The following is an 11,486-nucleotide window of genomic DNA, read 5'->3' as shown; positions in this document are numbered from 1 at the left end:
TAACTTTCTTTATAGTGATATTGGTATTGCGTAAGACTAGTGAACGTATCTAGCATATATTTAAGATAGAGGAAATGTAAGATGAAGATTAATCATAAAAGCTGGCCATGAGTGACTCACAAGTGAACCTTCTGAAAGACTCTGTCTCATGGAGACACTGCCCACTTGGCCTCCACGAGCCTGGATAACCTTTTGCAACTTATTAATCCACTCGTTTTTATCGACTACACTCTCAGCCTTAAGCACAAGAGCATTGTGAGCTGCAACAGAATAGTTTGAGGAAAAGCTCATAAAAATGCGCATAGAAGATTAAGAAGTTCGAATTCTGATAATGATTGATTTATGTACCTTTTAGGACAGTCTTGTAGGGAACCTTGCAGGTTATTTTAAATACAAGGCCTGGTCCTTTTGAATCAGGTCCATTTGCCTTCTTGTCCTTTGAGCTCTTTGACTTTTCTACTTCGTCCTCAGGAATTTCTTCAATAGTGCATTCCTGAGTGGATTAATAAAGTTTATGAAAAAGTAAAGTTAGATACATGGAAAAAATGTTATTTATAGTCAGCCAAATTTTCTCATCGATAGCAGTACTGTTAAAAAATTGAAGCTTAAGCTTTACAATACACAAGTCTTTGTTACTTTCCGTCCAAGAAGGAACTAGTGCGAGAAAATAACAAGGTGTATTTGAACCATTATTCTTCTTTATTTTTTTTTTCATGACTTCTCTAATTATACTTCACCTTAGGGAGAAAATAAAGCATACGGAGAGAACGATACCTCCAAAGTTATAGTGCCCCGGAAGTTTCTTTCTTCTTGTTTTTTGGTATAGCCAAGCTAGAAAAGGTAAATGGTAAAGCCAGTTAGTAATCACAGTGCTTTCTCTTTTTGCATATTTGGATCAACACCTGAAGGATATATGTTTCAAAATGCTAACCTTTCCAGTTTTCTCATTCAGAACAAACCATCGCCTACTCCATCCATTTGTTTTTGCACTTTTCTTCATTAAGTACCCTAGATGAAAAGAGTAATTATTTGTTATCTACCTTGGCAATTAGTTTTATCAAAGTTTAAGTGATATAGAAGAAAAAGACATGAAGAAATCATGCACTCGGACTAAGAGAAAGGGTTTGCAGTAATAGATCATGAAACGTAAGAAAAGTAAATCGGGAGCAAAAATGCAAAATGAATTCTTTTAAACAGCAATTGGGTAAACTTATACTATGATAACAAACCTGCAGTTATCTCCCCCTCAGGTCCAGCAGTTTTCAAACCAGAGACCTCCGGCGTCTCTTTATCTTGCGGACTTAGTTTGTCTTTCAATGATTTTAAGCTACCACCAGCTGTTGGTCCATCTGGCTGAGGACTAGTAGCCTGATAAATGCAGGTATGACAATTTCTACATTAAATACTTTCATGTAAAATAACGTGAATGATTGAAAAGCATTTTCCACTACACGGATCCAAATTGATTAGAATTTAGACAGACCCTGCTTAAAAGGGACTGCTCTGCATCTTGTCCCTTCTTAGAAGATCGTCCTTTCAGCTCTTCCTCGCGACGTTGTCTTTCCATTCTGATGCAGTCAATACAGCATTGTCAGAAAAAGAAAATTGATTTTCAGTCATGTACCATTAGGAAAACAAACTAAAAATGAAAAGCCAGGTAAGCCAAAATACCTCCTTTGAACAAGACGGATAAAATGTTGAGGTGGTACAAAAGCGCGTTCCATATCAACCAGTGCAACGACCATTTTCTTGGCTTCATTCTTGAAACCATCAAGTGCTGCACTTGCTATAGCTACAACCTGGTTGATGAATAGTTAGAAAGGAACAGCTATTATCGAAATGATAAAATGCTACTGAATAAAGCACCAAAATTCATTGTTACCTCTCGCTTGAAAGGAGGATACCTCCCGAGTCCAGGTGTAGCATTTGCAGATGCTGAAACTATGTCAACAAGAACTCGGTGAACCTAATCAAAAGTTATGACCATGTTAGCAAAACAGAGAACTAAGACAGAAGGGAAACCTGGATGCATGATTTTTAGAGTACAAACAAAAAACGTAGCTGAATCTACAGTAAGCTATCCTAAGACTAATATAAACCAGTTAACTGCACAAGAACCAGAGTTAACTTGACAAACTCACAACAACAGTCTGAAGAATTAAGTGTCAAAGTGAGACGAGCCATGACCAATTCACAATGCAGTAAATCTCTAAAATTCAATCCTACTGCATGCACCTAAGAAAACATTTAAATAAGCAAACCTCATCAACACAAAGACGTGCCGGGTCTTTAGCCAACTCAAGGACAATTTTTATCAACGATCTCAACCCTTTCTCTGGAGATATAAGATAAGGTTGATAACCATCAGCCTCCAAAACAACCTGAAAAATTCAAACATCATTCTATCAAGTCCAGTCTCAAAACTTGTCTCGTGCAGAAAATTGTAGGAAGAAAGCAGACACCCACCCTTTTAACATTGTTCAAGTCAAAATGTCTATCCAATGGAAGCTGCTTGATACGGTTGGGGAAATTTCCTTCAAAACTTGCAACAACTTTCCAACCACTTCCCTAAACAAAAAACAAAAGAGGAGAAAATGTTTGAAAAAACATTCACTCAGATCCAAAAGGGACTCCAGCTCATAAACTGAAAACAAACAAGTACAAAAACTGTATTTCAAACTCTAAGTGGGCTTTATATGGCTGATTACTAATACAGGTCACCCTCACAATATTCTTGAATTTTCGACTAAATCTAGTTCACTTATGTAACACAGTACTTACTTCACCACCAGCCAAGTGGAGAAGAAATTTGTCTTCAAACTCACGGCAAAGCTCCAAAGCTATAGCCCTTGTACCTTCAGCACTGTTAACTAGTTGTTCACCAAGCCTCGCTAGCTCATCCTGCACTATTTGAGACTTACCCTGAAGCCTGTATAAAGAATTTGAAATTCATATATATTTAAGTAACCTATGTCATTATAAAAATAATGAAGAAAATAAATATGTTGCGAGACGCAATACCCAGACAAGATACTGGGAAGCCTGAGCTTCATTCTGCTACGAATCTGGCTTGCAAGGGTGTCCACCAAGGCAATTCTGCCAAGCTTACTTTGTGGAGCCCCAGTCAAAATGGACTTAAGACTATCACTCTCAGCGCGCCAAGCAGTTTCTAAGGAGTTCTCCCCACTTCCAGACTGTGCTGACGCAATTGAAACGGATTGGCCAATGATAGCTACCCATGGAATGTCAGTTGTTTTTGGAGGTCCTTGATTTGAAAGAAGAGCCTGAACAGCTGCAAGGGCTTTCGAGTTCTCTGCTGCCTGGTCAATTTTTCCGATAATGCCTATCGTCCTAGTACCTATATGTAGGGAGGAGTGAAGAGAGCTAATGAATATTTTAAGCAAAGTGAAGTGATAATAGGCTGGTAAAATCAACAGTGAATATTAGGTATAAAATAGTAAGCAAAATAAGATAAGACAGATCGGAAATACTGATGTACTCACTCTCTGGATCATACTCTTTTGCAATCTTCAGGGCTTTGGATGATGAAATTTCAGATGCCTGGCTAGCAGGCACTATAACCAGCAGTATGGCGTCATTGTGTTGCACGTATTCGGCAATCTTGCAAGGAGATCGAAGAAACAAACGAAAATTTCAGAAGGACAAACATGATAATGAATCTTTGTTAGCACTTCAGTAGGAAATCTGATAAAATAGTAGAAATCTTATGTTTTCTTGTCAGGTCAAAAGTAGTTCCAAGGCTCACCATTGACTCGTCCACAATTCTTTGGTCCAGTCCAGGCAGATCAACTAATTTTAATGGTGGAGCTGAAATGTAAAGGGTAAATGCACTATGTTATGATGATCAAAGAAAATTTCAAACTAAAATCCAGGTCATGTCATCATTCATGTTCAAAAGAGTACTATTTATTTGAAAGCTCCATAAGACGTACAATCTGATACCACCAACTTAAATCTACAAGCTCTAAACCAGTATACTAAATTGAATATAGGGGTGGCAAGTTATTACAGCTAACCAGTTCACTGATATCAAACACATATTCATCTGCCCAACTTAGGTTAGCTACGGATGTGCTACTTGAATAGTAGATTGGCTTGCCACTTATGCTTATGAAAGTAAAACGAAATTTACCTGTGCTGGTACGAAGTTTTAAGTTTATTTCATCACGATTCTTCCCCGAGGCTCCTTTGCTAAGTCTATCTTGTAGAGAATGTCTTAGAGCACCTGCAATACACCCATGTGGAACACAATATTATGAGAACATTGCTGTCGAATCCTTTATATCGTACATGCAGAAAGGTGCCTTACATACCATTGGTAAATTGCATAGGTTCATAAAGGGAGACTTACTTGCAGAAACTTGTTGAGATTTACTGTCGATTTGCAAGATAATAGCCTTGCTGCTTAAAGAACTCTCCCTGCTCAATTCAATTATTATAGGAGCTCGAGTAGCACCATTCTCACCCGTCGGCTGTTCATAGCAAGTGTAGCAGACACAACAGAGGTCAGTATCATATTAAAGTATGAGCCAATAATAACCATAAGAAAATCCCATAGATTCGATGGACAACTTACCAGGACTGGATGCCCAATTAAACTGTTTAACACGGCTGACTTTCCAGCTCCCTGGTTCAATATGCAAAACAAAAGAGATAAGTTACCATATACCTTCTCCGGCTAGTTTCACCTGCAGTCACCAGTTCCTCACCGGATTTTGATCTCATGTAACCATTCTATTATCCACTAAATAAAGAAACAAGCTCCTTGGTTTGTTGTTCCTAGCAAACCTCTAGGTTCCAGGACAAACCGATAAAATAAAATAAAACCTAATCTAGATCCGAAAGATCCACGAAATCGCATCGAACATCAACACTCCAAGACAGCATAGAACCAACCAAATCGAAGAGCAGGGAGCAGAGAGCGATGAACTAACCACATTCCCAAGCGCTACGACGTTGAGGAAAGTGGCAGGACGCCTGGAAGAAGAGGTCTCGTCGGGATCTTCATCGGCGAGCAGAGACGCCGCCTGCTTCATCGAATCTGAGAGCTGAGACAACTCATCGATCGCCTCCATCGCGACTAGCAAAAGCCCTCAGCGAATCGAGATCGAGTAACCGATTCAAAGTAAGAGATCTGGAAGGAAGAAGGAAGCCACTCGATTGGATCTGACCAGAACCGAAACTGGCGGTGTATTTCCCCGGCGAGAAGAGGGCCGGTATAAGGAATCCGGTCCGCGACGGTGTTGAGCTAAGATTTTTCGTTAAGGGAAAGCAGAAATGAGAGAAGACGAGGTCATAAAGAGGACGTAATAACTAATAAGGAATCACAGAGAGAATGAGACACAAGATTCAAATTTCAAAAAGAGTTACAAAAATCATATCTTTTCTATAACCAAAAAAAAAAACATTTATCGAACTCAAGTGCTTCATCTTTTTTCTTGCTTTTTTTAAAAAAATTCAACAAATTGTGATGTTGTGGATACAAATCCTTATAATTTTAATACTTCAGTATTACCAATTTCGTTGATATTGACCAAATAAATAAAAGGGCCAATATAAATTTGTTTTGCAAACTACAAAAAAAAAAAACTTCATCAGAACGTACAACATCTCATTAGGCAAAACCAAAAAAAAACTTTTGTCGTTATCATCAACATCTCCTTTGTGCATGTTATTTTAGGTTATCCAGGTTATGGAGTTATATGTTAACAACGTAATTTTCTGAACTAAATTTGTGATTCTTTTGTGTGTGCTAAAATCTCATATTCCCTCTGTTAGAAGTGTCATCTATCACACCTTCCAACATCTTACGACTAGTTTGGCAATGTTGACATTTGACATCAAACATGTTGACAATTCTTTGTGATGTATTTTATTTAAAAAAAAAAAAAAACATTGCACATAATAATATTCAAACAATATTTCCAAGCTAGCTAACATGAAATTTCTAGGCACATGTCTTTATCAATACAAATTCTGAAATATCATTATTGTAGTAGGGATGATGGGTTTTTAGTTCTTCCACTATGCTTTACATTAAAACTTGTATGTCATAAAAATGAAGAGACACACACACATCCATGATTGGCTGAGTAAATTGAACTCCAAAAATAAATTTTGTAGAAATGTAATTGCAGTGTTAAAAAATAAAATAAAAATCTATTAGGAGTATTAGATAATCTATATAAGTTTGACTAATGGAAATCTAATTATCTTATAAAAAAATTGAAATGTCGGACCGAAGAGTTGACGAGCACTAAACCCACGTCAAAGGCAAAACGTGGGCCCACCGGCCCAATAACTTAAAAGAACCTATAGGTTCTTCCCACCTGGCAAGATCTTTCGAAGTTTTTGAACTCGTTATGTTTTCGACGTGGAGTTTTTAAACTTAAATTAATCTAATTTAATAATCTCAAGTAATTTTGTTCTTTTATATAAAGATCAAAATCAACCACACAGACACAGACATAGACATAGATTTATTATTTCTAACTAGAAGAAACAAAAGACCAGATTTGTTTATGTTTCTTCTTCTTCTTCTTCCTCCTCTGTTTCGAATTCAATTCTTTGATCTGTTTCAGTCACCGTTTCTCCACTTTCTACGAATATATTTCCAGATATCTTAACTCCCATCTTTTTTTTTCCTTTTTTCGAAAATTTGATTTGATCCTTTGTTACAAAATTAGGAAACTTTCTGAAAGGATATGGATTTGTGCTTGAAACAAACAGATTCTCTTTGAAATCATTCATATGAATGTTTCCCTAAAACTTTAATTTTTTTGGGGAACAGTTCGAATTCGCACTGTGTGAAGAGAAAAGATTGGATTTTTTTTTTCTTTGGTGAAAAACAATGGCGAGAGGAGGGAAAGAGGAAGGAGAAAAGCATATAGGGTTACTAAAGCTGGCTCAAACGCTTTCATTTTTGCTTATTTTCATGGCCGGAATCATCATCGGCCTCGCCGCTAGCTCTCACATCGATCGCTACTTCAATTCCTTGCCGAGGATGTTCTCGTCATCAACCCATCTACAAACGATTCCATTTTCGACTACTCCTGATTACTCCAATTGCACAGTCATCCACCGGGATTGCACGGGGAACGACGAGAACGACGAGAACGACGACGACGGAGGAGGAGGAGGAGGAGTCAAGGCGGAGAAACCAAAGGTTCGAGATTGTTGGAGCATTGATGGGTTTGTTCGGCCTGAGAATCTCACTCATGTGATGACTGATGATGAGCTGTTCTGGAGAGCTTCGATGGTTCCGGTGAAGGAGGAGTATCCGTACGAAAGGGTTCCTAAAGTGGCCTTCTTGTTTCTGACCAGAGGGCCTTTGCCTATGCTACCGTTGTGGGAGAAGTTTTTTAAAGGCAATGAGAAGTATTTATCTGTTTACGTTCATACTCCTCCTGGATATGACATGAATGTCTCTCGTGATTCTCCGTTTTACGACCGGCAGATCCCCAGCCAGGTATGTTTTGATGCGGTACAGTGAATGTTGTTGGTGTCTTGTTTATGTTTCTCTGTGGATTAGTACAAAACAAATACATAGTTTTTCCAGTGAATTTACCTTAGGATTACTGGTTGGTGCTTAGCATTTGAACTTTTCAATTGTTTTTTTAATTGCGAGTTACATCTATTTCTAAGTTGTGTGTATAGATGAAAATTTGTTACTCTTGCGCATTAGTTTGAGTTGGCCATCTATGTCTTATGCAGCTTCAAGTGGTGACACAACCTTTAAAGTTCATTTTTGCTATTATGTTATGATGTGGAACATAGCTGGTTTTAGGATAAGGACTGGGAACAGCTTGAAATGTAGGAGTGAGAAGTGGAAACATACCAGTTCATAGAAACATTATATAAGTTGTAATTTTATTCTCTTTCATTGTCTGGACATGTCGCTATGATCCTGGTAACTGCACAAGGCTTCCTTTTTCATGACATTGAAACCGGTTTTGTAATCTTCTTTGGTTATGCAACCTGGTCCATCTCAAGTACTCTGACAAACTTTGATAGATCTAGCAAATAAAGAGCGTCTTCTATACTTTAATTTTCCCAGTTGGCTAGATCTAGTTGATTACAAATAAAGAGAATCTGTTTTGTTTCTCATGGTTTTCTATACTTTAAAATTTTTGCAGAAAGTTGAATGGGGATCCCCACTATTGACAGACGCAGAGAAGCGTCTACTAGCTAACGCATTGCTGGACTTCTCAAATGAGCGTTTTGTGCTTCTCTCAGAGAGCTGTGTCCCAGTCTACAACTTTTCAACTGTCTACAGTTACCTAATAAACTCTGCTTACAGTTTTGTGGACTCTTATGACGAGCCAACGCGTTATGGACGTGGCCGTTACAGCCGGAAGATGCTCCCGGATATCAAACTCCATCACTGGCGGAAAGGGTCTCAGTGGTTTGAAGTAAATCGTAAAATCGCCATCTACATCATCTCAGACTCGAAATACTACTCACTGTTCAAACAATTCTGCAGACCAGCTTGTTACCCGGACGAGCATTACATCCCAACTTTCTTGAACATGTTTCACGGTTCAATGAACGCGAATAGAAGCGTGACATGGGTTGATTGGTCCATAGGCGGTCCGCATCCAGCTACATATGCTGCAGCTAATATCACAGAAGAGTTTCTACAGTCAATAAGGAAGAACGAGACGGATTGTCTTTACAATGACGAGCCAACTTCGTTATGCTTCCTATTTGCTCGCAAGTTCTCTCCTTCTGCCTTAGCTCCTCTTATGAACCTGAGCTCTACTGTCATGGGATTTTGAGAAAAACAAAAATTCATTTCTCTTCTTCTTCTTCTTTCTACTTTTTATAGGGATGAGATGAGGTTCTTCTACGAGATATATATATACATAGGACTCTTTTTCTTTATTTTTTTGGTTATTATTAGTCTCCTTTGGTTATGATCTCTTCATTCTATTTATAGAGATGATCGTAGTAAAGGTCAAGCCTTTTTTTTGTATGTAAGAGCTTTACTTGTGCCGACGACCTGCAGAGCTAATCTAGTTTTATAGATTACGAATATAGTATATTCTTTTTCATCACTTCATTAATTACTGACATTCGAATTCCATTACCTTTTAGAAGCCATTGGAAACTTCAAGAGAACATAAGGGGTAGGATAGTGATTTAGCAAACCCTGTGAGATCCGAATCTTCCTTCTCTCAACAAATACCCTCTCATCGCCAGCCACCACACACAGGTGTAGCCCTAAAATTTTTGTTTCTTGATACAACTTACAAGACTACGGTTAGGTTGATAAAGTGTTTTCTATATATTATTAGGGTTTTGATTAAGTGGTATCAAGGCCTATATAATAATGGTCTCTATTGATTAATGAGAAGGGAAGCCCCAAGAATTAATCGAGATAGAGAATTAGGGTTAATACATCTTTCTAAATTCTCAAGCAAACAAAGGTTCATAACATTTCTCTTTCGATCGGAGTCATGGCAACGTACTACGGTAAGATCTCTCTCTTGTGCTCCAAGTCAATTCAAGTTGATGTCGGTCTGATGGTTTCCTAATTGTTTGTCATGCGTTGCCCGTTTTGGCAGATGCTGACACGTGCGTGTTCTGGGACGTCGTTGATTTCCCAGTCCCTGAGGATCGCATGTTGGACTCGTTTCGTAGTAAAGTCGAACGAGCGCTTCGGATGGAGGGGTATATTGGTAAACTGGAAATCCAGGCTTATGGTGGTGCAGATGCAGATAGGATGGATTTTCTCTGTGCCAAAATGCAGCTTGTACAAAACGGTGAACAAATTAATTCAAGTCCTCCGATCCTCTTTAATATATGTATTCGTGATCCTCTTATATATGTATTTAATAATGCATTTCGCAGCGGCTGAAAAACATGTGAGACTCAGTAGGATGCAACTGGACATACTTTACTGGGCATTCCGTTGTTATCATGACGAACTAGAACATAACGAGACAAACTTCCTCGTAGTTGCTAAAGACATCCCAGGGAAAGACACGGGTTTTCTCAATCTTCTTGAAACTTTGACATCCAGAGGTTACAATGTTTTCCTGGTAGTGCCTGATGACGTCCCTCTAGAACAAGTGCCACGTACTGACACTGTAGCCTTAGTATGGCGTTGGACAAATCTGTTCGATGGTGGCTTTCCTATCCTAGACTATCTTGGTCCGGATACATCAAGTGATGAGGAGGATTGTGATGAGGAGGATTCTGAGAAACTTGTCTAAGGATACGTGATGGTCCGGATTCCTCAGTTGATGATGAGGGGGCCAAACGTCAGAGGAAAGGTGATGGTGGTTCTCCCATGATAGTTGAAGTGGGAATTGCAAAGACATGAATGTCATATAAAACATAGCCTCTAACGGATGTTGTTTGTATCAATTTTGTTTTCTTGTGACTATCTATATATCCTCTGAAATTTCATGACGATTTCGGATTTTGTTTTCTTTGTAATATTATGATGGACCCCGGTCAGCAGTACCGCTTGATCCGCGAGATCAAATGGTAAACTGTTTTCCTCTGGTCAAAATCGTCCGTTTGGTAATTGCAGTTAGGCTCTGAAATCAGTTTAGGAATTGTTGGAGAGATGCGCATGCCCAATAAACATATCAACGGTGCCCCTTGTCAGTTTTATATTGAGTCATGACTTTGTAAAGGTTGTGATATGTTCTCTGTTATTATGCTTTGCAAGAGTCAAGAAATTGGAATGCTTCAAATCTGTTTTGGTATACGAATGCTGTAGAATCCTATTATTTCTATCTTGAGTTTCTTAACCCGCATTTGCACATTTTAATCATGTAGTATGGAAGAGAAGACGTCAAAAAAAAAGACATTTTACTCACTCGGCAAAAAGATGTCAGCGCGGTTAGTGGTACTTAAAACCAATGTTCTGTACACAAAACAGAGTTTAAAGATGACGACAAAGATAACGAGAAGTACGTTTCATACACAAAGCCAAAAGTCTTTTGAAATCAAAAGAAGCAAAACATAATTGTCGATGGAGCCATACATGCATCAGATAGTTGTTTTCCTAAATATGTTGGCAGACGATTGTTTTACTCGAGCAAATAGGCCTTTTAATTCGGTACGGGGGATAGGTTCTCCTCCCTCAAGTAGGCTTGTCCAATACCATGCTAAATCTACCCTAGGAATTCCCAGTTTTTCTGGGCAGCAATCATCGGGCAGTACTAAGAAAATTTGGAAAGTTGTAGCATACAAATTTTGGAGAAAATCCACGAACTCCGTTTGTTGGTCGCAGTTCTTTGCGACTACCATCAAGGAAGGTCCAGGTTTTAAATTAGGCGAAGGGTTTTCCAGTGCCCAGAAAGCAGCGTCTACTAATATCTTAGAAAGTCTCCAATATTTATCGCCTGCAAATGCATATCAACAACAACGGAGGACATCTCTCTAGGTTTACATACACAATTTATTTTATAATTAAGAAAAAATAATAATAATAAATAAATAAAGTGTTT

The 11,486-nt window shown here is 38.4% G+C and overlaps 2 protein-coding genes across 2 annotated transcripts in view; one reads left to right on the top strand and one right to left on the bottom strand.

Moving 5' to 3' along the window:
* Positions 1–5,424, bottom strand: part of LOC104739638 (dynamin-2A) — an 18,016-nt gene extending 12,592 nt beyond the window's left edge. The window contains exons 1-18 of the mRNA XM_010460064.2: positions 4,956–5,424; positions 4,598–4,648; positions 4,373–4,493; positions 4,154–4,246; positions 3,767–3,828; positions 3,504–3,621; positions 3,022–3,358; positions 2,782–2,929; positions 2,467–2,568; positions 2,262–2,381; positions 1,883–1,966; positions 1,672–1,799; positions 1,484–1,568; positions 1,230–1,368; positions 932–1,008; positions 775–831; positions 349–493; positions 121–260 (exon numbers count right to left, since the gene is read on the bottom strand). Coding sequence (XP_010458366.1) covers positions 121–260; positions 349–493; positions 775–831; positions 932–1,008; positions 1,230–1,368; positions 1,484–1,568; positions 1,672–1,799; positions 1,883–1,966; positions 2,262–2,381; positions 2,467–2,568; positions 2,782–2,929; positions 3,022–3,358; positions 3,504–3,621; positions 3,767–3,828; positions 4,154–4,246; positions 4,373–4,493; positions 4,598–4,648; positions 4,956–5,096 — 2,148 coding nt within the window. The 5' untranslated portion in view covers positions 5,097–5,424. The remainder of the gene's footprint in view (positions 1–120; positions 261–348; positions 494–774; positions 832–931; positions 1,009–1,229; positions 1,369–1,483; positions 1,569–1,671; positions 1,800–1,882; positions 1,967–2,261; positions 2,382–2,466; positions 2,569–2,781; positions 2,930–3,021; positions 3,359–3,503; positions 3,622–3,766; positions 3,829–4,153; positions 4,247–4,372; positions 4,494–4,597; positions 4,649–4,955) is intronic.
* On the top strand, positions 6,484–10,447 carry LOC104739637. Its single transcript, XM_010460063.2, has 4 exons — positions 6,484–7,489; positions 8,157–9,495; positions 9,588–9,785; positions 9,874–10,447. Exons 1-2 carry the CDS (start codon positions 6,872–6,874, stop codon positions 8,796–8,798), a joined length of 1,260 nt encoding a protein of 419 aa, XP_010458365.1. The 5' UTR covers positions 6,484–6,871; the 3' UTR covers positions 8,799–9,495; positions 9,588–9,785; positions 9,874–10,447.

The sequence above is a fragment of the Camelina sativa genome, chromosome 14 (genome assembly GCF_000633955.1).
Source record: "Camelina sativa cultivar DH55 chromosome 14, Cs, whole genome shotgun sequence".
In the NCBI taxonomy this organism is placed as follows: domain Eukaryota; kingdom Viridiplantae; phylum Streptophyta; class Magnoliopsida; order Brassicales; family Brassicaceae; genus Camelina; species Camelina sativa.
The sequence above is the reverse complement of the archived record's forward strand: the minus strand, read 5'-3'. Positions and strand labels throughout refer to the sequence as shown.